The sequence below is a fragment of the Oncorhynchus keta genome, chromosome 20 (assembly GCF_023373465.1).
Source record: "Oncorhynchus keta strain PuntledgeMale-10-30-2019 chromosome 20, Oket_V2, whole genome shotgun sequence".
NCBI classification, from domain to species: Eukaryota; Metazoa; Chordata; class Actinopteri; order Salmoniformes; family Salmonidae; genus Oncorhynchus; species Oncorhynchus keta.
The window spans coordinates 32,941,099-32,967,184 of record NC_068440.1 but is presented as its reverse complement, the minus strand read 5'-3'; the positions used below and the strand labels follow the sequence as shown (position 1 = coordinate 32,967,184).

The following is a 26,086-nucleotide window of genomic DNA, read 5'->3' as shown; positions in this document are numbered from 1 at the left end:
TGAAAAAGTACATCTAAACCTCTTCCTTAAGCCTGTAAAAAGAAACAGCCAAACATATCTTGTTATCTAGGCCAACACAGTTTAATCAGACATACAATACCTGGAACAAAATCTCCCAGGAGGCAGTAGTCTCTCTCACTGCTCTTATACTCTGAACATCAGGCACGTGCACAGATAGGGTCCTAAGGGTGCTGGAGCACTGGCTTTTTGCCTTCCTATGAAAATAGTGCCATTTTTTGGTACTAATGACTTTTTATTTAAATGTTGTCGCTTTTCTCTATTGTAACTTTAAAAATGCAACAAATTGCCCCAAAAACATTTAGCGCTATCAGGATGTGGCCGGTGACGCCGTTTCTTGAAAGGCCAATAACTTGAAAGCTGATATGCAAGACATCTTGGAACTCTATCAAGTGGACTAATGAAAACAATTCCAAAAGATAGTTTGAGTGGAGTTCCCCTTTAAGTGTTAAAAAAAAAAAAACTTTTGCAGCAACGACTATATTTAACGTTTGTATAAAATGTGGATAAGTGTCCAATTCTGCAGTGAGAGAGCTTATTGAGATGAGAGCATTGCTCCCTAATGAATTCTCTGTTATGCAATTGGATCTGAAGTTGTAGTTTTTTTTGTAGTTGGGAGAAACAAAGAAATATGCTAATTGCACCAAAAAAAGATTACATTTGGAAATATACTTCTGTAGCAACAGCTTGAAAATATGGAGTATGGTATGTTATGCTAACAAAAACAATAGAGTTACAAAATGTCTGTATTGTAAGTTCAAATCAACTTAAAAAGACATGCTCCGGTTCTTTGGAAACTACTTAGTATTTTTTTTTTTTTAAACCTCCTGCTTTGTGCTGGGTGTGTCAATGTGTGTAGTTCATACATTCATAATCTATGAGCAGAATTACTGTTTTAACCCAAAGAGCCACAAAATCCCTATTTTGAAAGAGACTGTTTTCTGGTGTGCTGCACCATTGTCTTGCATGTCAACATTTCCCCCCACGTGGGCCAACCCCCTACACAGGGGTGGGCAACTCCAGTCCTCTGGGGCCTGATTGGTGTCACACTTTTTCTCCATCCCTAGCAAACACAGCTGATTATTCACATTGCAATCTAAACTGAATATCATGACTGGGTGATTATTGGAGTCAGGTGTGTTAGCTGGGACAAAACTGACACCAATCAGGCCCATGAGGACTGGAATTACCCACCCCTGGTCTAGAGGATCACCGCTGACCTGTATCAGCAAGATATTATATAGTGAATCTGTGACCTGTCAGCCTTAAAATTATAGCGTGACATTATCAAAGAACAGTCATCTGATAATGGTTTTTATAACATCTTAAAAAAATGACATTATAATACACATTGATTCACATTTTGCCACGACAATTCCCCATAGACAAAATTATAATTTCCTATTTCTAATGTATTTTTTCACAGATGACACTCTCCCATACAACAAGGTTGCCAGGGACTGCAAGCATATGAACATAGCTCTCCATACAGTGAATGCATGCTACCTGACAAAGTTCACAGTCGACAAAGAGATAATAAACCTTATCTTGAGTTATAAAAGAAATACAGCTGTACAACTTCTCAAATGGTTATTATTTTCAGATAATAAAATAAAACACACATTGAGAAACAGACACCTCACAAGTCCTCAACTGGCAGCTTCATTAAATATTACCCACAAAACACCAGTCTCAACGTCAACAGTGAAGAGGCGACTCCGGGATGCTGGCCTTCTAGGCAGAGTTGCAAAGAAAAAGCCATATCTCAGACTGGCCAATAAAAAGAAAAGATTAAGATGGGCAAAAGAACACAGGCACTGGACAGAGGAACTCTGCCTACAACTCTGTGACCCCAAACTTTTGAACAGTAGTGTAGCTACTATAATAATGCAATGCACTTGACCCATACTGTAAAACTCAGTCAACCATTGACCCAGAGCATTTTTCAACCTTCAAAGTGTTCTGAGCATACACAAGTTTCAATAACATCAAGCACTTACCCTTACAAAATACATTTTATTAAATTGGCATACAAAGAACATTACATGAAATGTACAGTACACCAAACAAACATAACAAAAATACAGAAACCACACCATAAAACAGCCATTTATAAATAAAAAAAAATGTTAATGGTTGCAGCATTTTTATATATATTTTTTTAAAACATTTTTTTATTTTTTATTTTTTTAGATAGAGTAGGTATTTCATCACTTGAATCGAATGATCTCCTGAATAGCAAAGCGGATGATTTCATTAAAATCAAATTGGATGTATTTTCTCCAGTATCTCTTGTCCCTGCCGAAGGTCTGAGCTGGGTAACATGGACTCCCTGAAAACAAAAGACAGAGGGCGTTCCAGTTGACTTACTGCCACTATAGAGGGCGTTCCAGTTGACTTACTGCCACTATAGAGGGCGCGTTCCAGAGGGCGTTCCAGTGACTTACTGGCACTATAGTGGGCACTACTTAGGCACTATAGAGGGCGTTCCAGTTGACTTACTGGCACTATAGTGACTTACTGCCACTATAGAGGGCGTTGACTTACTGCCACTATAGAGGGCGTGACTTACTGGCACTATAGTTGACTTACTGGCACTATAGTGACTTACTGGCACTTAGTGGGCCCAGTTGACTTACTAAAGCAGCTTTCCAAAAACAAGTCTTATTTCAACTTGGCAGTGTCAATATAGCAGCCATTGTTTATAGGTTTCAGTGACCAGCTGGGGGAAGATACGGCAGCTACACAGTGTAAAGCCAATTAGTACACGCCTGGGCCCACTGATTGGTTTGGTGTCTCCCTCTATATAGGTGTGCCAGGAGATGAGCCACCTGTGAGGACGTCAGACTTTGCTACCTCAGAGAAAGATTCTTCATCTGACGCACCTTGGCTCTATGTTAAACAAGGCAGGCTATAGATAGAGGGAAGCGTTCGCCCTGTAAATATGACGTGTTTACGATAGTCTAAAGACCAGGGGAGGCGTTTGTTGTTTTTTGGCCATGGCCGTTTAAGTTTGTGTACCTTTCTATTTTTTTGAATGCCGTTTCAGCGATGGACGCTACCTTGTACTGGAATTATATTGTTTAGGTCGAAAGAAAATCAGTTGAGAGACAATCCGAAAGAAAAGGAACCACAACCACTGCCTCCGGTCTGTTCATTTCTCTCACCTTTGTTAAGGTGTTTCAGACTAGCTGATCCGTCACACAAAATAAACTTTTATCTACCCCAACTCTGTATCACACCCTCACACTGAAAACACATGTCTACAATCAATAGGTTAGAGAGAGAAATTAAATATCACACTCTATACTCTTAGGCCTACACTATTGTAGTGTAGCTATGAGTCAAGGCCACAAAGTTGGTTCCAGTTTCAGTCATATCTTTGGCCACGTTTGAGTGGGTCAAGCAAAAACACTAAAGAATGAACCTCCTGCAATGGCTTCAGGGTGCAGTTGGTGCAGTGGACTGCATAAAAAAAACTGCATGACCTTAGATCATGTAGGCTCAAGTTGGACAAGTTAATCCCCATAATGTAACACAAATTGAAAATCAATGATTATCACTGACTGCATAAAACTGACTGGCACGACTGAGCCCATACAGTTCAGACATGGCAGTAAACAAGCCACCACCCCCCCTAGTGACAAGGAACCAGCATACTGTACCATTAGACACTGAAGTATTTCTGGATGTTTGAAAAAAAAAAAAAAAAAAAAAGAGAAACTCACCAATTCCAAAGAATATTCTAGCGACGGCTCTGCCAGAGAACTTCTCATCACTGCGGTTGCCCAGGAAACTCTGAATGTCTGCTCTGATCTGACCCTCGAAGTCCTTCATCTGAAGACCAACAAAAGCCATCAGAATCACCTTTATTGGCATAGTACATTTACATGTACCAGGCAGGAGTCTGACCTGGTGAAATGGTGCTGACAACAATAAACAGAATTTAGACAAAATCATTTACACAATCCACATGCAGTATAGATACAGTAAAAACAGAACAATTACACATAAAAAAGTATTGTTTAAACTTCAAGGACATACAATATAAAGTAGAAATATTGTAAACTCACTACGTTACTCTAAATGGGAAAGTCCTGCTCTTACCAGATTATTAGGTCATTGATTATACAGGTACTTTATTACATTTAGAATTCACTAAAGGCATTAGCTTCACTTACACTTGGTAAAAGCCATCGGGGAATTTTAGGACAGACGAACCTTGCATTTCAACAACAGCTCCTCCTCGTCCTCGCCATCCTTCTCCTCCTGGAACTTCCTGCTCAGGTCCAGTTCTCTCCTCTTATCAAAGTAATCCCCCAGAAGCCCTTTCAGCTTCAGGCTTCTGCTCTCGTCCAGCTTGTCCGCACAGACACTGCAGCTCTTGAATGCAACGCTGCAGAGAGACATACAGAGTGGCAGAACTCAATGCAGGCAGAGACCTTTCCAAGTAAAGGCTAATACACAATGTGTATAAATATCAATGTCTTAAACATACTTCAAGCACCATTGTGTTAACAGCTCCAATAACAGCCCTACAAAGCCATGAAAATCAGGTAACCAGGATGAGTCTACGGTCACATTTGTTGCTATAATACTGGTGTAGTGCAACCTAGTGTTGGTACGAGTTCTGAATACTGGTGTAGTGCAACCTAGTGTTGGTACGAGTTCTGAATACTGGTGTAGTGCAACCTAGTGTTGGTACGAGTTCTGAATACTGGTGTAGTGCAACCTAGTGTTGGTGCGAGTTCTGAATACTGGTGTAGTGCAACCTAGTGTTGGTACGAGTTCTGAATACTGGTGTAGTGCAACCTAGTGTTGGTGCGAGTTCTGAATACTGGTGTAGTGCAACCTAGTGTTGGTGCGAGTTCTGAATACTGGTGTAGTGCAACCTAGTGTTGGTGCGAGTTCTGAATACTGGTGTAGTGCAACCTAGTGTTGGTGCGAGTTCTGAATACTGGTGTAGTGCAACCTAGTGTTGGTGCGAGTTCTGAATACTGGTGTAGTGCAACCTAGTGTTGGTGCGAGTTCTGAATACTGGTGTAGTGCAACCTAGTGTTGGTGCGAGTTCTGAATACTGGTGTAGTGCAACCTAGTGTTGGTGCGAGTTCTGAATACTGGTGTAGTGCAACCTAGTGTTGGTGTTCTGAATACTGGTGTAGTTCTGAATACTGGTGTAGTGCAACCTAGTGTTGGTGCGAGTTCTGAATACTGGTGTAGTGCAACCTAGTGTTGGTGCGAGTTCTGAATACTGGTGTAGTGCAACCTAGAGTTGGTACGAGTTCTGAATACTGGTGTAGTGCAACCTAGTGTTGGTGCGAGTTCTGAATACTGGTGTAGTGCAACCTAGAGTTGAATACTGGTAACCTAGAGTTCTGAATACTGGTGTAGTGCAACCTAGTGTTGGTGCGAGTTCTGAATACTGGTGTAGTGCAACCTAGAGTTGGTACGAGTTCTGAATACTGGTGTAGTGCAACCTAGTGTTGGTGCGAGTTCTGAATACTGGTGTAGTGCAACCTAGTGTTGGTGCGAGTTCTGAATACTGGTGTAGTGCAACCTAGTGTTGGTGCGAGTTCTGAATACTGGTGTAGTGCAACCTAGAGTTGGTACGAGTTCTGAATACTGGTGTAGTGCAACCTAGAGTTGGTACGAGTTCTGAATACTGGTGTAGTGCAACCTAGTGTTGGTGCGAGTTCTGAATACTGGTGTAGTGCAACCTAGTGTTGGTGCGAGTTCTGAATACTGGTGTAGTGCAACCTAGTGTTGGTGCGAGTTCTGAATACTGGTGTAGTGCAACCTAGAGTTGGTACGAGTTCTGAATACTGGTGTAGTGCAACCTAGTGTTGGTACGAGTTCTGAATACTGGTGTAGTGCAACCTAGTGTTGGTGCGAGTTCTGAATACTGGTGTAGTGCAACCTAGAGTTGGTACGAGTTCTGAATACTGGTGTAGTGCAACCTAGTGTTGGTACGAGTTCTGAATACTGGTGTAGTGCAACCTAGAGTTGGTACGAGTTCTGAATACTGGTGTAGTGCAACCTAGTGTTGGTACGAGTTCTGAATACTGGTGTAGTGTAGGTTGGTGCTGACCTGCGGAAGGCCTTGAAGCAGGCTTTGAGCTGGTACAGTTTGGTCCTCTCCTGGGCCACCACCCTGCCATGCAGGAACTCACACACCCGGTCCATCTCATCCGGGGTCAAATCACCGTAGGAACGGAAGTAGAAGGACAGGTTGGAGAACTCCACCAAGACTCCTGGAGAAGACAGGAGATGTATGATATGGAGATTGGAAATGTATCATTATTTCTCACTTTTATCCAAATGTAACACTCACACAGGCACACTTTAAATTCTGTAGGAAATAATATTATATTTGTAATCATACCCATCTTTGACTATGCTCCACTGTAGTTTGCATTTTTTTACTTTAAAAACACACCTCTGTTTGTGGCCCACTGTAGTTGTCTGAGGCCTCTCTTCACCAGACCCAGCTGCCAGCCCATAGTGTCTGCCACCTCCACCACATCAAAGTCGACCGAATCACAGGTGTCCACTCGCTCCCCTGCCAGCCGTTTTCGGGCTAACACTACGGCAACAGGTGGGCAGCTGCCAATCAGACGGCACATATCCATCATCACCATGCAGATTCCACCCCTCAACATACAGTACCAGTCAAAAGTTTGGACACACCTACTCATTCAAGGGTTTTTCTTTATTTGGACTTTTCTACATTATAGAATAAAGACATGAAAACTATGAAATAACACATATGGAATCATGTAGTAACCCCCCCAAAAAAAGAGTTAGATTTTAGATTCTTCACAGTAGCCACCCTTTGTCTTGATAAAAGCTTTGCACACTCTTGGCATTCTCTCAACCATCTTCATGAGGTAGTCACCTGGAATCCATTTCAATTAACAGGTGGGGGGGTATACAGAAGATAGCCCTATTTGGTAAAATACCAAGTCCATATTATGGCAAGAAGAGCTCAAATACGCAAAGAGAAACGACAGTCCATCATTACTTTAAGACATGAAGGTTAGTCAATCCAGAACATTTCAAGAACTTTGAAAGTTTCTTCAAGTGCTGTCGTAAAAACCATCAGGCGCTATGATGAAACTGGCTCTTACAAGGACCGCCACAGGAAAGGAAGACCCAGAGTTCTCTGCTGCAGAGGAGAAGTTAATTAGAGTTACCAGCCTCAAATTGCAGCCCAAATAAATGCTTCACAGTTCAAGTAACAGACACATCAACTGTTCAGAGGAGACTGGGTGAATCAGGCCTTCATGGCCGAAATGCTGCAAAGAAAGCACTACTAAAGGAGACTTGGTTGGGCCAAGAAACACGAACAATGGACAAAATTTGAGTTGGTTCCAACCGCCGTCTTTGTCAGACGCTGAGTAGGAGAATGGATGATCTCCGCATGAGTGGTTCCCACCATGAAGCATGGAGGTGGTGGTGTGATGGTGCTTTGCTGGTGAGGTTGTTAGTGATTTATTTAGAATTCAAGGCACACTTAACCAGCATGGCTACCACAGCATTCTGCAGCGATACACCATCCCATCTGGTTTGAGTTTAGTATCATTTGTTTTTCCAACAGGACAATGACCCAAAACACCTCCAGGATGTATAAGGGTTATTTGACCAAGAAGCAGAGTGATGAGTGCTGCATCAGATGACCTGGCCTCCACAATCACCTGACCTCAACCCAATTGAGATGGTTTGGGATGAGTTGGACCGCAGAGTGAAGGAAAAGCAGCCAACAACTGCTCAGCATATGTGGGAACTCCTTTAAAACGGTTGGAAAATAATTCCAGGTGAAGCTGGTTGAGGGAATGCCAAGAGTGTGCAAAGCTGTCATCTCGGCAAAGGGTGGCTACTTTGAAGAATATAAAATCTAAAACATACATTTTGTTTTGTTTAACACTTTTTTGGTTACTACATGATTTCATACGTGTTATTTCATAGTTTTGATGTCTTCACTATGATTCTACAATGTAGAAAATAGTCAAAATAAACAAAAACTCTTGAATGAGTCGGTGTCCAAACTTTTGACTGGTACTGTAAACATGACTTACCTACACAAAAACAGTTTAAGCACATTGTAAACATTAGTCATCTATTGCTTATACATGAAAACACCAAACCGCTCACATGTCCCTCTGCCTTTACTGGAACAAAATAACATCACGAGTATGAAATACACACCTACATATAAAAACACAACCCAGCAAACAGGACTTTGTATGGTACAGCTAAACGGTCTACTGTAACAGACTGGCCAAGTGTTGAGTGACTGTGCAGAACTTGTCAAATAAGAAACTCAAACTCCAAAACACGTTTTTCTATGACCCTGGTTTTGTGATGTCCTACATTTTGGTGAGTTTGCGGAGTTGATGCGGGCCGTTGTAACAGACCATCTTACAGGTGGAGAGGGTGGGGTGGAGCAGCTCTACCCACTGCTGAGGGTGCAGCTCCAGATAGCACAGCAGAGTCTCCAAACCTGACAGACACAGTGATTGAAGTTATCATTTTAAGTCTATTGTATAATACAGTCTGATATCTGAAGAAAAGGCGGGAGACTCACTTGACAAAAAAAAGGCTGAATAAAAAGTCAGATATCATTCTAATTATATAGTTACGGTTTTCTGATCCTTGAGTCAACTATACAAGCGAAAATATTTCACCTGTCTTGTGTTCAGTATAGTGAGGTACCTACCTTCCTCAGTGATGTCCAGGGCTTCCACAGTGTCCTGCATAGGTATGGCCCTCTCATGGGTTTGACACACCCTAGTCGTGGGCCAATCATCACCTCCCCCTGTCTGCTCCTCCTCTTCATGTTCGCCATCCCCTCTCTGGGGAAATGGAACACTTGACTCTGGTGGGTGTTTCTGCTCTCCGTCCAGTGGTTGAAAAGTTGATACATCCTCAGTAGGAACTTTGGCCTGTTCCAACTTCTCGACGGGGGTGTTCTGACCAGTCTCTGTTGTGTGTTCCGGTGTTTCAACTGGGTTCTCATCACAGGTGTCCATCAGTTCCATCATCTCGGAGTCATCAACCTCCTCCTGAGTCTAAGACATGGTTAGAATAAATAAAATGTAAATACTGTTTGGTTTGTGCCTGATACAGCTTGTTTTAAAAAAACTGTTAATCCTAAACATTAAATTGGGGTTCACATAATGGTCATGGGCTGTTAATGTGTGATGATTGTAGACCTGAGAGAAGGGAAGGAAAAAGGTGAATATGTAAGTATACCAACATTACCCTGGTTAGGTCCTGCTGGTTCTGGTGGATCTGTCTGCACCTGCAGGGAGGAAACACCTTCTGCACTATCTTCTTCACAGTATAGTAATCCACCGTATTGGCATAGATGTGCCTCCGCAACTCATGCAGGTCCCCTCCCTACAACACCACCAGGCAAGAACGTAGGATGAATCAACATAATGAGCATACACATATGTATTGGCACGCTATTGAATAATAGATTTATTTGTGAATAACCTAATAATTTGAAGAAAATTATTGTAGCACAGCCCCTGTACACTACTCACCAAATATCAATTCATCACTTAACTATTACTTACTAGACGTTGTCATCGAAACACATTTGAATTTGGATGAAAAGTAAATAAACACTATGAAATAAATAACGACTGAAAAAGGTAAGAGGAGACAGAACCTCAGGATCCAGGAAGAGATGACAGTGGGCCGGTTCCCCATCTCTCCCTGCCCTCCCGATCTCCTGCACGTAGCTCTCAAAGCTCTTGGGCATGTTGTAGTGCACGATTCCACGCACGTCCGACTTGTCCAGGCCCATGCCGAAGGCTACCGTGGCGACCACCACTCGCAGCTCACCACACATGAAGTTGTTCTGGACACGACGACGCTCGGAGGACGACATGCCGGCATGGTAGGACTCAGCCATCCACTTCAGAGGCTTACGGATCTTCTTCCTGGCTGAGGGCAGACAGCAGAGAGAGGTGTCAGGGCCCATAGTCACAGAGCATCTCAGAGTAGGAATGCTGATCTAGCATATCTATATAATCTGATTCAATATGATCTAAAAGGGAAAACTGATCCTAGCACTTTGATGAGACTTTTTGACAACGGCATCAGAGCAATGCAAATTGTCCAGTTTCCAAAATTCCTAGTCTCTCATTGTCATCAATGTATGATTCAAGACAGGATTCAGCCCTTTACCTAGACTTCTGTGAATATCAACATCCCAATCAAATATGTAAGCAATAAGGCACAAGGGGGTGGTAGCCTAGTGGTTAGAGTGTTGGGCCAGTAACCAAAAGGTTGCTAGATCAAATCCCGAGCTGACAAGGTCGTTCTGTCGTTCTGCTCCTGAACAAGGCAGTTCCTAGGCTGTCATTGTAAATAAGAATTTGTTCTTAACTGCCTTGCCTAGTTGAATAAAGGTTAAATATAAGGGCTGTTCTTAGGCACAACGCATCAGAGTATATTGACCATGAACCCCCCGAGGTGCCTTATTGCTATTATAAACTCGTTATCAACGGAATTAGAGCAGTAAAAATAAATGTTTTGTCATACCCGTGATATACTGTCTGATAAACCACGGCTTTCAGGCAATCAGGGCTCTAACCACCCAGTTGATAAATATAACATCCCGATCAACCCAGCTCCAGCCAAACCCAGACAGACAGGTACCCAAAGCTTTCTTCTTCTTCCCTACAGGGTTGTCATCTGCCTCCTGACTAGCTGTACGGTTAGACTCCTTCAACAGCACCCCCTGCAGGCAGGTCCTGAGCAGGGCAGATATACGGGTCGTCTCCTCTCTCCTGGTGCAGTAGATGATGACGGACTCCAGAGACCCAAACCGCTCACCCTTCAGCAGACACACCAGGGCCTGGACAGGAGACACAGCATCAGACCTGGGTTCAAATTCAATTTGTTTGCTTTCAAATACTTTAGCTGTGCTTGATTGGGCTTTCCTGAAACAATGGAACCAATGAAATTGGATTAAATTGCAAACTCCATTGTTTGTGTGCGTCGTTGGCATGTACCCTACCTGGTCTAGTGGTTGGCATGTACCCTACCTGGTCTAGAGGTTGGCATGTACCCTACCTGGTCTAGTGGGTGGCATGTACCCTACCTGGTCTAGTGGTTGGCATGTACCCTACCTGGTCTAGTGGGTGGCATGTATCCTACCTGGTCTAGTGGGTGGCATGTACCCTACCTGGTCTAGTGGGTGGCATGTACCCTACCTGGTCTAGTGGTTGGCATGTACCCTACCTGGTCTAGTGGTTGGCATGTACCCTACCTGGTCTAGTGGGTGGCATGTACCCTACCTGGTCCTTGTCTCGGTCCATGGAGACAGACAGCTGCAGGTTGTTAGGCACTGCGGCTGAGCGGACAGCAACACCGTCCTGGTCAGTGATGCCCAGGTTTTGAGCGATGTCCAGGGATGTGGACAGGGTGGCGGTGGCAGTCAGACCCAACAGGCAACGCACGCCCAGACGGTCCCTCAACACCTAGGAGATGGAATGGAGGTGGTTTGATGAACCATGCTCGTGTGTTCAGTCATCTGGCCTAAGACCTGAGGATCTAGGTCTTTAGCTTGGCAAGCTAAAATTCTCGTGGTGCACTGACAACCTAGATTAAAACCCAGTCAGTCAAAGAGACGTACAGGGCTCTTCCACTCTGAGGGGTAGAACGGCACACATGGGCTAGCCATCTACAGCTATGGTGAGAGACAGGCTCATTCTAAAGAAGCAAGTGTTTTGGGAAAAAAAAACCTCCCCTTGCCTTCAGTACAAGTGTCCCCCAAATGGTGGGTTAGGATAGAGGTAAATATGAATGAAGTGGTCATCAGAGCTCACCTTGCAGAGACGCAGGTAGCAGGGCCTAAAGTTGTGTGACCACTCTGAGACACAGTGGGCCTCGTCGATACAGGCGAAGGCCACCGGGGGGAGCTGGTCAGCTGGGGGAAGACAGCCAGAGCCAGAGTGACCTCCACCTACCAACGCCTCAGGGGACAGGAGCAGGACATGGACCTTACCTGCCTTAACCTGGAGGACACACACACACACACACACACACACACACACACACACACACAGAAAACTGTCATCATGTAGATCACAATAGATAAGACATCAACAGCAATGGAAATATGAATGACATCCTTGTAGTGGTATCTTCATGGTATCACACAACACATACAAATGTGCACCTGAAGGTACACAAACACACACACTATGAATAACAAAAATATCACTGACAGCTATAGAAGTCTAATGCAGGAAACAAAAATAATCAATGCAGTTAAACATTACGCAAAAACAGAAAACGCTAAGGTTTAGGCCTAGATAGAGCATAGTTTAACTAAGCGGATTGAAGGAAGATAACAGTACCTTCTCAATGGCAACCTCTCTCTGTTTTTTAGACATATTGGAGTGAATGGCAGCCGCTTTCAGCTTGGATGGGAGTCCAGAAAGCTAAGGAGACAAAATCATTTGCTTTCAGTATTTCATTCATATCACTTATTTGAGACATTCACAAGACAATGTCTGTATCAAAACTGTTCGCTGCTCTGGCCCCCCAATGGTGGAACAAACTCCCTCACGACGCCAGGACAGCGGAGTCAATCACCACCTTCCGGAGACACCTGAAACCCCACCTCTTTAAGGAATACCTAGGATAGGATAAAGTAATCCTTCTCACCCCCCCCCCCCTTAAAAGATTTAGATGCACTATTGTAAAGTGACTGTTCCACTGGATGTCATAAGGTGAATGCACCAATTTGTAAGTCGCTCTGGATAAGAGCGTCTGCTAAATGACTTAAATGTAAATGTAAATAAGGTGTTGTATAACTAGGGGCTACAGATATGGGGCGTCACCTGATCATCCATAAGAGACACAAGTGGTGACACCACCAGAGTGATACTGTTAGACCTCTGGGCATAGAGGTAGGCAGGCAGCTGGTAGCACAGAGACTTGCCCATGCCCGTAGAAAGCACCACTAGCGTGGACAGACCTGGAGAGAATAGAAAAACCATGGACAAAGTTATATTCTATCCTGCAAAGTAAGTGTCATTTGTTCAGCTCCCCCCAAGACACCACACACACAGGGAGTGAAAGTGGGTGGGGGCCCTGCTTGTAACAAACAAGAAACATGCATATGGGAAAGCAACTACTTACATTTAGTCATTACATTTATTGGAGAAATTACAGGATGTGTACATCTTCTCATGTAAATCCCTTAACTGAGGTACGGTAAAGGAAACTGTTTGATCCTCTTCCTGCATACCTGATAGAATTCTCATGATGGCCTGTTCCTGCCCTGGTCTGAAAGACTTGTACCCAAAGTCTTTAAGTGCTTCATTAACTTCAGAGGGCACCGCTGCAGAAACAACATTTAGTTGGAAGTCAAAAGGAGGATAAATTATACTGTACTGGTTGATTGATTAGTTTAGATTCATTCATTAATAATTTTTAAAACGGGGTACCTTGTACTTTGCCGTCCTCCCCTAGGGGGTAGAGGGGCTGCATGGGGGGCGGAGGGAGCAGGCGCTCGTAATCCGGCCTGATCACATTCAACAAGACCTCGTCACCACCATCCTCCTGCTTGTCCCCCAGACCCTCATTCTCCTCTTTAACAATGGGGGGCGCCACTGTAATAATGAGATAGTATGCATCCGTAATGGCACCCTATTACTGTACACTACTTCTGACCAGAGCCCTATAGGCCCTGGTCAAAAGTAATGCATCATAAAAAGGGAATAGGGTGTCATTTGGGACCCACACATAGACAGGGGGACCTCATGTACACAGATGTCATTAATTAGTTCCTCCTCCACTGGTCTGGAGTAAGCTTTGGCGTGGAGTTTGTTATGACCGAGGTTTGAATTGGAGTCGGGAGAAACTGAATCTAAATCAGTTGTTATGGGCAGGGAACTGGGAGGAAATAAACGGTGTGAGAGAATTGCAGGGGTGTAAGAATGAGCGCTTTGACCTTTTGGCATGCAGGTTAGTTTAGTAGCATGACATCATTGCCTTGCCAGACATTGTAGGAGCTGTTATGCACATCTACTGCTTTAGATGGCATCTACCTTTTTAGGCTTATTTTAGGCTTGATTTCTGTCTGCGCAAAGGCTTCGACTTTCGCTGGACATTGTCTGTTTGTGGAGTTGTATTTCACTCCAAGTACGCCCCAAATGGCACCCTATACCCTACATAGGGCTCTGGTTGAGAGTAGTGCACTATGGGCCAGGGGAGAAGAAAAAAAAATCTGGGCATTCTATAGGCAATAGGGTGCCATTTGGGACGTATCCCGATCTATGAAAATGAACGTTGATTGTTTCCGTGGAGACCATCCCTGAGTGGTCATAGCAGTAACATTTTACCCACTGAAGTCTCGGCTTGACATATACTTGCTCTCGTAAGTTTTCTAATCACAAACAATTAGTTATTCTTCAAAATGTTCTGGTGCAATGAGTAAGATGACTAAGAAAACGACCGAGACGACACTGTACTGCGGCAATCTCCCCGAAAAGAGGGGTAGTATTCTTGAGGAAGCTTGTAATTACCGATGGGGACTTTCCTTTCCCGGATGCCAGTACCTCAGCTGGGACCGAGGTGCAGAAAGCCAAGATGGATTAGGTGGTCGCCTGGGCGTGGGGTGTGGTGTGTGTGGGCTGCCGGCGGCCAACCCGGCTGCTGTGCGCTCTGCCGCCGGTTATGGGAGGCTACTCAAAGAGACCTTGAATAGACCCGGGATATCTGGTTGTGAGACAAACTTGTTGTCTGTTTTGCTAGGGGGAAAAGGTTACCTAGTGGTGATTGTGCCCACTCCACCAGGGGTCTGGCAGCGTCTTGGGCGTTGTTTAAAGGGTTGAGTTGGACATCACGGTTGTGAGGTTCTCTTTTGGATGTCACTGGCCTCAGTGTAGCCCACAGGGTGCTTATGGTTGGGACAGGGGAAAATCACTAGGCAGCGCGCCGTGTGGAAATACCCAGACTGTCGCATCTGGCTGGGTCAGGTCTGGGTGGTCTGCCATGGGCAGTTTCATTTAGTATCCGTTGGGGTCGGCTTGGGGCGAAACTCTACAGTACGTTGTACCAAAAGACTAACTGAAAGGGAATGTAACGTTATAACTATAACTACTGTTCCCTGGAGGAGGGAAACAAGGTACAACATCTGTTTGGCCCCACACCGCCCGTTCCTGGGCTCGGGGAAGAGCGGTATTAAATTGAAAGAATGAATCCGAGCCTCACGCTTATCACCTGTGGTAGGCGGGGCTTCCAGCGAGGTGTGCATTTCATTGGCCTTGTCAGGAGTGATTGTAGATCCTTCAACTGAAGTCACAAGTGCAACTCCCCATAGTATGTTGTAACTCATTTCCCTCCTTCAGGGAATAGTAGTTACAGTCATAACGAGAAATAGTCACTGCTGACAGATACACTGGAAAAATGACCCTTATCAACAAAGTGAGTGAGTGTATGGTGAAGATTCTGATTGGTCCAACTTCTAAGTTGTCTATTTAGCTTATTGTGATGCTTCAAAATACAGTGCATTTGGAAAGTATTAAGACCCCTTCACTTTCTCCACATTGTTACATTAGAGCCTTATTATAAAATGTATTCAATTGTCCCCCCCCCCCCCATCTACACACAATACCCCATAATGACAAAGCAAAAACAGGTTTTTGGAATTGTTTGCAAATGTTTAAAAAAAGAAAAGAAAAACTGAAATATCACATCTACACAGGTATTCAGACCCTTTCACTGAGTACCTTCTTGAAGCACCTTTTGGCAGCGATTACATGCTCGAGTCTTCGGTATGACGCTAGAATCTTGTCACACCAGTATTTGGAGAGTTTCTCCCATTCTTCTCTGCAGATCCTCTCAAGCTCTGTCAGGTAGGATGGGGAGCGTCACTGCACAGCTATTTTCAGGTCTCTCCAGAAATGTTTGATCGGATTCAAGTCCGGGCTGTGGTTGGGCCACTCAAGGACATTCAGAGACTTGTCCCGAAGCCATTCCTGCGTTGGACATCAGAGTGACAGAGTGACCATCAGGTTCTTGGTCACCTCCCTAACCAAGACCCTTCTCCCCCAATTGCTATGTTTGGCCGGGGGTCAAGCTCTAGGAAGAGTCTTTGTGGTTCCAAACTTCTTCCATTTAAGAATGATGGAGGCCACTGTGTTCTTGGAGACCTTCAATGCTGTAGAAATGTTTTGGTATCCTTCCCCAAATCTCTGCCTCGACACAATCCTTTCTCGTAGCACTAGGGACATTTCATTCGACCTCATGGCTTGGTTTTTGCTCTGACATGTACTGTCAACTATGGGACCTTATATAGACAGGTGTGTGCCTAAATTCAATCAATTGAATTTACCACATGTAGACTCCAATCAAGTTGTAGAAACATCAAGTTCAAGTCTTATAGCAAAGGGTGGTCTGAATACTTATATAAATAAGGTATCTGTTTTACATTTTTAATAAATATGCAACATTTTCTAAAAACCTGTTTTCGCTTTGTCATTATGGGGTATCGTGGTAGCTGGACGAGGAAAATTTATTATTTAATGCATTTTAGAATGAGGCTGTAATGTAGCAAAAAGGTGGAAAAGGTCTAGGGGTCTGAAAACTGTTATATGTCCCAAATAGCACCCTTTTCCCATTAATAGTGCCCTACTCTTGACCATTGCACATAGGGCTAAGGACAAAGGTAGTGCACTATATAAGGAATAGGGTGCCATTTGGGGTGCACACTTGCAGAAGTTTTGATTGGGGGGAGAATCTGCCTGCCTCAACATTTTCACTGATGTAGATCTCGTCGCCAGAAGGGGTGACAATAGCATACCCCGAGGCTCGGAACGTAGAGTTCCCGTTGCCCGGGCAACTTCTTCCAAGGTTGGCAGTTCGAAGGGCTCCTCAACCGCAGACGCCTCATCAGCAGCAGCACTGTCTACTGGAGCTCCAACTAGAAACAGGAAGGACAAAACAGGTTCAATAGGGGTTATTTATTAGAATCAATATATAACATTCACAGGATACAGGGATGTATTCAGTAAGGAGAAGCGTTCAAAAGTTGAAAATGCCTCTTGCACATGTAAAGGACAGCTAATCAGATCTGTTGAGCAAAATACATTTCCAACTGAATGTTCTGGAATGTTGCACATTCCTCAACAGAACCCAGGTGCATCAAATATATATATTTTTTAGCACAGTATTTCTTATGCATCAACGTAGTAAAGACAAGCGTGATGTGGTCAATGAAATTAGTTTCTAAAGAACCACTCATCGAAACAAGCCAATTTAGCTAACCCAGCTTCACACCATGTTCTGTCTGTGCTGTGACCGCTCACCTCTGCCCTTGCAGTTCATAGCCCAGTGCCCTGTGCCTCCACACTTGAAGCAGCTGTCCCCTGGATGATTGAACCCTCCTCTGCCTCTTCCCCCTCTAAACCCTCCTCTGCTTCTTCCCCCTCTAAACCGCGAGTCTGGTCCTCCAAACCTCTCCCCCTTTAGCTGGAACTTCTCCATGGTCAACTGAAACAGAGAAAAACAGGATAAAATGTTCTGATATCATATATACACGTACTGTCTTCCTAGGCAGGGACTGTATGCTGTAAAGTATTCAGACCCCTAGACTTTTTCCACATTGTTACGTTACAGCCTTATTCTAAAATGGATTCAATTGTACACACAATAACCCATAACGACAAAGCGAAAACGGGTTTTTAGACCCATAACAACAAAGCAAAAGCAGGTATTAGAAACCCGATGGTCACTCTGACAGAGCTCCAGAGTTCCTCTGTGGAAATGGGAAAACCTTCCGAAAGGACAACCATCTCTGCAGCACTCCACCAATCAGGCCTTTATTGTAGGTGGCCAGACGGAAGACACTCCTCAGTAAGAAGGCACGACAGCCCGATTGGAGTTTGCCGAAAGGCACCCAAAGATCTCTCAAACCATGAGAAACAAGATTCTCTGATCTGATGTAACCAAGATTGAACTTTGGCCTGAATGCAAAGCGTCACATCTGGAGGAAACCTGGCACCATCCCTACGGTGAAGCATGGTGGTGGCAGCGTCATGCTGTGGGGATGTTTTTCAGCAGCAGGGATTGGGAGACTAGTCAGGATCAAGGCAAAGATGAACGGAGCAAAGTACAGAGAGATCCTTGATGAAAACCTGCTCCAGAGCGCTCAAGACCTCAGACTGGGGCAAAGGTTCACCTTCCAACAGGACAACGATCCTCAGCACACAGCCAAGACAACGCAGGAATGGCTTCGGGACAAGTCTCTGAATGTCCTTGAGTCGCCCAGCGAGAGCCCGGACTTGAACCCGATCAAACATCTCTGGAGAGACCTGAAGATAGCTGTGCAGCGATGCTCCCCATCCTACCTGACAGAGCTTGAGAGGATCTGCAGAGAAGAATGGGAGAAACTCCCCAAATACTGGTGTACCATGCTTGTAGCATCATACCCAAGAAGACTCAAGCATGTAATTGCTGCCAAAGGTGTTTCAACAAAGTACGGAGTAAAGGGTCTGAATACTTATGTAAATGTGACTTCAATTTTTTATACATTGGGGTATTGTATGTAGATTGATGAAGGTAAAAAAAAAATCACGATTTAATACATTTTAGAATAAGGCTGTAACGTAACAAAATGTGGAAAAAGTCAAGGGGTCTGAATAGTTTCTGAATACACATTATGTACCAACCGTACTCGTTTCCTTACCTGCTTCCGTAGGCCAGCGCCCCTACATGCGTATCCTTTGACATGAGACTTATTTTTCAGGTTGATCCTTACAAAGTTACAGTCCGAGTTCTTGGTAGGTCTGGACAGATGGTGCGAAAGAAAAATCGCATAAATACAAAACAATTAGATTATTAAAAATAAGATAGTTATGACAATTACAGTCAATGAGGAATATGTATTTAAAAAGGGGCTCTCAAGAGCGCATAGATCAATTTGTAAATCTAAATAACATTGTTTGTTGAAATATTTAGTAGTCCAAGGGTAATAGATTATAACCCACTTAGGTCTCATAGTGTTGCTCCCTCTGTTCCTGGCAGCTTTGACATCTTCCTCATCCACCTCTCCTAGGAGGTTCTCCTGTGGAACCCTTGGTTTCTGCTTCACTGCTTCCTTCTCTGTGACATCACCACTCCCCTGCTCGCTAGCATTTCCATCACCCGTCTGAGCCTTCTTCTTCCTCACTCTGGGGACTTTTTTGGGACTCCTGCCATCAACTGTAGCCTCTGTAACCTTTTTGGTTCTCCTCTTTTTCACCGCCCCCTCTTTCTCTGTGTCGTCAGGGTTCTCTCCATCTGTGTCAAGGTCCCTTTGCCTCTTTTTGGCCTTTTTCTTCGTACCTTTCTTCTCCGGCCCGAGCTCGTCACCCTCAGCTTTCTGTGGTGGCTGCGTCGACACCTCTGCCTCCTCTTCAACCCTTCCTACCCGGCCCTTTCTGGCCCTTGCTCGAGATTTCTTGGCGGTGGAGGCGCCGATGGCTGTCTCTTCTGACGTTCCGCCCTCGGCCTGTCCTCTGAGACCTGGTCTGGTTTCTCCATCCTTTCCCTCTCCGGAGCCAGACCCCAATGAGGAGTGTTGTCCAGTGGACCGCAGACTGGCTGGGACTGCTGCAGACGTTACGCCACAACCAATTTTGGGCTGTTGCTCGTCTGAAAAAGGCAGAGCCTGTGGCATGGTACTCTTGGAAGCCCTCTCCCCCAGGAGAGTTGTCCCTTCTTTCTGCATGGAAGGTATGACAAAGGAACTGGCGGCACGTCCTGGGTTCTCTCCCTCGCCAACACCTCCCCCTTTGGCCGGTGGTGAATCTACCTCCGACACCACGGCGAGAGACAAATTACCCACAACCGGCTTCTCCGCGACACCCACCTCGTCAAACACCTGACATCTCTCGAGCCAGCTGCTGTCTACAGAGGATAACCTCTTGGTGAAGGTCTGTCTGAGCTGCTGGGCCCTACTTCCTGCCGGTCTGTCTGATGAGGATGCCCCCGCTGCAGGAGACCACAGCTTGGAGGGCGTGAAGGCTGGTATTGGCTCAAAGGGCTGCTGTGGGTGTTCTGTCCCTGTCTGCACTGGACAGGCCAGGAGGTGTGGACGTGTGTTGGCTGGCATTAGCAGAGGGGATAACAGTGTATCGCTGCCTGCAGCACCAGCTGCAGGGTTTGGGCTCTGGCCGTCTTTCCAGGACTTCAGAGGTGTTCGACGTGGCGTGAACGACTTCTTCAGAGAAACCGGTCTTTCCTAGAAACAGTTTATAGCGCAGGAAAAATGTATATATTCAAAATGGCAGAGGTCCAAATTCCCCACATCTCCATCATCACATTAACTAGCAATTGCAGTTTTCAATTTATACTAACAGGATGCAAAATCAAATATATGCAACAGAGTTTGCAAAAAACAACATGTGGAACTAGACACAGCCAAACTACACACTGACTGTACCTTTGTTAGAGCACCCAGGTTTGATTTGAGCTTCATGCCAAAGTACTGGGCCGAGGCTTGGAGGGACTCCTTGTCCTTGGGCGTCAGCGTCAGTTTGGGGGCAGCCACCGGCATGCTCTTACGGTTCAGGTGAGTGCCCCAGCAATCAGATTCCTTCAAAGAGAAAACATTTAAAAAATGGGTATTCTTCAACAACAACAAAAAATAATAATAATAATGTATTGAACTATGCAAGTCAGTCAAGAACAAATTCTTATTTTCAATGACGGCCTACTGGGGAACGGTGGGTTAACTGCCTTGTTCAGAGGCAGAACAACAGATTTTTACCTTGTCAGCTCTGGGATTCGACCCAGCAACCTTTCGGTTAACAAAGCAGTAAATGGGTATTATCATTCATTTAAAAGTCAAAAAATGTATAAAAGAAAAAAACACAGTTAACTAATAACTGTGGATGACAAGTTTTATAACAATATAATTACACTGAACATAACCTACCTTCTCAGATGACTGAGTCTGTGCAGTAGGTGTTGGGTCTGTATGCCCATTGTTGCCGTTTTCTTTTGCTTGCTTGAGTGTTCGATATTCTTTGTAGAGCTCTGTGAAACACATGCAGAAACACAAAACTCAAAGCAAAGCATTTTAGTAACTGAAATGAATTATAGAAGAATACCCGAGTCCTATTCAGTAGGCAGCAAACGGAAGCAAATCGGCCAAAACAGGGAGGGACCTACCTGAATTTGTCCCATAAGAAACTTTTTTATTATTATTTTAAATCGGTTACAAAAATGTTTTGCTATGGTGATAACCAATGAACACGAGCCTGAGAGCAGCAACATTTCTCCCCCGTGTTTCAGATCTGATTTTTCAGCCAGTTAAAGTATTGGCATGCACTTACTTTTAGCCTCTTCTGGGGCTGCGTCAATATCACCCTGAATAATAGGACACAACAGTGAGAAAGACTATACGAGTTAGTTACTGTAGGTCTCTGGTTAGTAATACATGGTAATTGAATAGTTAATTACCTATAGATAGCTAGCTAGATATAGTACCTTGTTGGGCTTTCTTTGATGTTCTTGAACAAATGACTGCTCCCAGGTTTTCAGAAGAATCTTCACATCATTGTATCGATCCATCACTCTGTAGGCATCAACGTTTGCTGAAATGAAAAGTTCCCTCGCTCGTCAGTCAGGGATTTCAACTGTATCTAAACATCAGGCTCTCATGACAGTAAAACTGCAAGTCAGACAATGCTATAATTCATTATAAACGTAAAGTAGCGAACTATTATTTTAGACAAGAGAGCCACATATGAGACTTGAAGTGAAAATTTAGTAGGTTTGGGCGATATGGCCAAAATACCATATCACAGTATATGTATATATATACACTTTTTTTAAATGGCGGTATGATGGTATTTTATGTTTTTTAATAATAAAATAAGTTCTCCATGTTCTTTATGAGTAGTGAGTGATCCTAGGGTGGCAACACATACATGCTAAGTGACTTCAATGGGTCTTTCTCCATTCTGATTGTTTTATACTGTTCTATTCAACCAAAACAAATTATTTATCCATTTCTGTATTTCCTGCACTCATTTCAGATCATTTCCACAATTATAGGCCTCATTTTTTACCAAATGTTGCAATTGCGATTTAGAGCAAAACAATTGGTGGGTGAACTGTTGGCATCATGGAAATATGATTATTCTAATTAGTAGGAACCAAAGAAGTGTTTCGTAGGGGACCCAATTATCTTTGGTTACATTAAAATGTTTTCTGTTAGCTACTTCATTTTGCTAACATATTCATGCTTCGCGTATTCCTTTTTGATTTAGAAGATACTGTTGAACAAACGTTCACTGGTGTTATCAGGCTGTATAGCTAATTACGTTTGTTGTGATTCAGTACTGTACATAGCGAGCTAGTGATTAGCAGGTAACAAGATTTAGAGCCAACTTGCTCAGAAACGGTCATCACTACTGCTGAATTGACCATGTTGACTGAACGCAAATCAAAACAAAGGCAAAGTCTTCTCATGCTTTGTTGATTTTTAAGCTGTGAAAGATCTGAGAGACAAGGCAAGAAGGGCCTTCTACGCCATGGAAAAGGAACATAAAATTTAACATGCCAATTAGGATCTGGCTAAAAAAAACTTGAAATCAGTTATAGAACCCATTGCTTTTACAGTTGTGAGGTCTGGGGTCCTTCACCAACCAATAATTCACAAAATGGGAAAAACACCAAATTGAGACTCTGCATGCAGAATTAGGCCAGACACCCGCAAATGATCAAGATCCAGAAAAGAGAGGTTCAATTCTATAACCACCTAAAAGGAAGCGAATCCCCAAACCTTCCATAAAGCCATCATCTACAGAGAGATGAACCTAGAGACAAGTCCCCTAAGTAAGCTGGTCCTGGGGCTCTGCTCACAAACAGACCCCTCAGAGCCCCAGGACAGCAACACAATTAGAATAAACCAAATCATGAGAAAACACAAAAATAATTACTTGACACAATGGAAAGAATTTAACAAAAAAACAGAGCAAACTGGAATTCTATTTGGCCCTAAACAGAGAGTACACAGTGGCAGAATACCTGACCACTGTGACTGACCCAAAATGAAGGAAAGCTTTGACTATGTACAGACTCAGTGAGCATAGCCTTGATAGAGAGATGCCGCTTAGGCAGACCTGGCTCTCAAGAGAAAACACTGCCCACAAAATTATGTGGAAATGGAGCTGCACTTCCTAACCTCCTGCCACATTTAAGACCATATCAGAGACATGCATTTCCCTCTAGATCATACAGACCCACAAAGAATCCAATTTTGATAAACTCTCATATCTATTAGGTGAAATACCACGGTCTCATCACAGCATCAAGATTTGTGACCTGTTGCCACAAAAAAAGGGCAACCAGTGAAGAAACATTGTAAATACAAACCATGTGTTTACTTATTTTCCCTTTTGTACTCTTGCATATAATTATAACACTGTACATAGACATAATATCTCATTTGAAATGTGTCTATTCCTTTGAAACGGAGTGTAATGCTATTGTTCATTTTTAATTGATTACTTAGCTTTTGCAGAACTGCCAATATGCACGCATTTTGCGTTAACAACTACGCAATTATCTGTCCATGTACGCAGGTACGAAATCCGGGTTAAAAGTACGCAGAAATTAATAGGGCCTGTTTTTTTAGTTTTTAAAAAACATTTTAATGAAAAATAAATCCACTGAGTAAATCTAACATCCCGATTCTCGAGCTGCAACACACAGAAATGTACGGAGTTGTGTCAATGGACATGTATTAATCTCCATCATTATTCGACGTAGCTACCCGGTGTCTGCCCCTCCTCCTGTTTGTTGTGATGCTGGGTTTGCCGACCGTCAACTGTACATACACGCATGGACAAATCCCTTTTCGACCCAATGTTGTGATAAGGTAAACACGAATTGTTTCAAGCTAACGTTAGCAAACATAATATGGACATTCAGTGAGCTCTAAAGTGTCAGCAGTTCACTCGCATTTGCTAGTGAAAGAAATTAAATGCAATTACGAAAAATAACTGGTCGCATTTGTGCGAGTGTGAAATACATTTAATTATGCGTAACATTACGAGGATCACGCAACCTGATAGACTAACTACGATCCACGTCACAAAAAAAGCATTACAAAAGTATAATAAATAAATAAACATATTGTCATTAAATGGAGTCGGGAGTTTAGAAGACTGCGCAATGAAGAATGACTGAGTGTCAGGTATTAGCTATAGAGGCAATGCTTCTAAAATGCCTTTGCACTAGATTTGAGATCCATCGTGCAGTGGTCACTGACATTGACTGCCAAATTCTCATCCCACAACTTTTTTTTCATGGCACGCTTTCCCTGGATTATTCCTGAAGGAACCTCTGTTGATCTGGTGGAATATGAGTTTAGACTCTTAGGCAACAACCTTTGAGCAGAGTCTGGTCAACATGCGCACGGATCAGGCCTGGAGATAAATCCGCACAATGAAAGAGGGGGACAGAGAGACTCCCATCTTTCGGCCGTGATGCTGGGGATATTGGTCATATGCAATGAAGACTGCGAACGAATATTCAGTCTCGTTTCCAAGAACAAAACCCAGTACAGAGCCTCCCTCTGTACAGACATGCTGAGTGCCCTCTACCAAGAAGGTTTCAATGATTGCCACAGAGAAATCTACCCTAATCCCCAGCTACATAAGGCTAAATCTGCTAGCTACCAGGCAAATCTGTCTAGGAAATGATTTCCTGAACATTTGAAGGTCGCCAGAATATTTGTTCTCACCCACTGTTTCATATCATAGCTTTTTCGTTATTATGGATAGAATATATATTTCATACTGATGCTCTGCTTCAAACATTTGTTATTCTTATCATAGAGTTACAAAAGTATAATTGGATAAGACATTTGTACCTAAACAAACATGTTATTTGTATAATAAAATAAAAACAACTCCAAGAATAAAGGCCCTTTGTGTGTTCTTTCTAATTATAGTTTGTTAGTGAATTTGACCATATGTATAAATGGAATGCTGTCAAGAAAGAAAAGTATTCCAACCTTTTATAGACTTGATCCAATTCTAGAATTGCGATCAGACTCAAACAGCGCGTGCACGAGCGTGTGGGGGAAAGAAACACCCAAATTCCAATTTACCGCGCGCGTCTACTACTCTAAAAAGTTGGACAGGTTTGGCAGGTCTGCTTTTGTTTATTATCTATTTAACTTGGTTTGGCAATGTAAACATATTGTAATGAACTAGCTAGATCATAAAGGAACAATTGTCCAGACAGAAAATTGAGTTTACGAATGTCCTGTTTATTAACCCAACTCCACATAGGCTACTGTTTGGCCGTAGCCCACGCCAAATTAATGAAAGATACCCTATAAAAAAAATCAAATTAAACCACACCACTCCACCAGGATGCCCGGCATCAGAACATTCCAGACATTCCCGTGATTGACAGATAGCAAGTTGATTGGCATGTCGGACCCCGCGAACACTGGGTACTGGTAAGTACAACACAACCAACTAATAAAATAACACACATCTGTCTGTGCAAGTCGCTACAATACGTGTCCCATGCCAACAAAGCCCTTTGAATTGATTTCAATTGAGTTGAGTGAGAGAGGACTCAAGTAGCGAAGTAAGCTATACAAATGGACGTTACACACGGCGTATCACATGAAAAACAACAACATTCCAAATACCTTTATAGAAGGTAAAGTAAAAACACAATCCCGTCCGTGCATCAATCCCGGTAGATCGTAAAATACTGTATAGTATACCGCCCAGCCCTAAAATGAAGGCAAGCTACAACCACAGAGAGACAAAACAATGGGTTAGTTTAAAAACATATTTGCTACAACAGTGGGTTCAAAAAGTCCCAATATACCGTAATCTCAAGCAAAATAAATCAGCCGTTTCTTACCTGACTGCTGGCAATAAGAATCCTAAACGCTGCTTTGAAAGAGCCTAAATCAGCTTCTTACACCAGGAGAATTTTATGTCGTGCTGAGTATATGTTGTTTCCACTATTTTAGCGCGCTTTAAAATGACATGCAGTAATCTACCAATCGAAAGGCTGC

The 26,086-nt window shown here is 43.4% G+C and overlaps 1 protein-coding gene and 1 long non-coding RNA gene across 3 annotated transcripts; both read right to left on the bottom strand.

Moving 5' to 3' along the window:
• Positions 1–2,014: 2,014 nt before the first annotated feature.
• LOC118399650 (ATP-dependent DNA helicase Q4-like) lies at positions 2,015–26,072 on the bottom strand. Its single transcript, XM_035795910.2, has 26 exons — positions 25,930–26,072; positions 25,709–25,811; positions 21,520–21,626; positions 21,366–21,399; positions 20,966–21,066; positions 20,471–20,623; positions 19,035–20,269; positions 18,734–18,833; positions 17,355–17,538; positions 16,850–16,969; positions 13,491–13,655; positions 13,292–13,384; positions 12,882–13,018; positions 12,396–12,479; positions 11,862–12,050; positions 11,331–11,513; positions 10,690–10,888; positions 9,695–9,972; positions 9,280–9,417; positions 8,735–9,086; positions 8,389–8,518; positions 6,455–6,621; positions 6,107–6,269; positions 4,240–4,414; positions 3,747–3,855; positions 2,015–2,350 (listed from the first exon to the last, which is right to left on the bottom strand). The coding sequence occupies exons 3-26, from the start codon at positions 21,601–21,603 to the stop codon at positions 2,229–2,231; spliced, it is 4,695 nt and encodes a 1,564-aa protein (XP_035651803.1). The 5' UTR covers positions 21,604–21,626; positions 25,709–25,811; positions 25,930–26,072; the 3' UTR covers positions 2,015–2,228.
• Positions 4,782–5,800, bottom strand: LOC127909965 (uncharacterized). 2 transcript variants are annotated; one of them, XR_008073170.1, is made up of 3 exons: positions 5,696–5,800; positions 5,496–5,615; positions 4,782–5,150 (listed from the first exon to the last, which is right to left on the bottom strand). It is a non-coding gene; the product is annotated as an uncharacterized LOC127909965 (long non-coding RNA). The 2 variants fall into 2 exon arrangements; XR_008073171.1 differs by lacking the exon at positions 4,782–5,150 and adding an exon at positions 5,180–5,284.
• Positions 26,073–26,086: the final 14 nt, after the last annotated feature.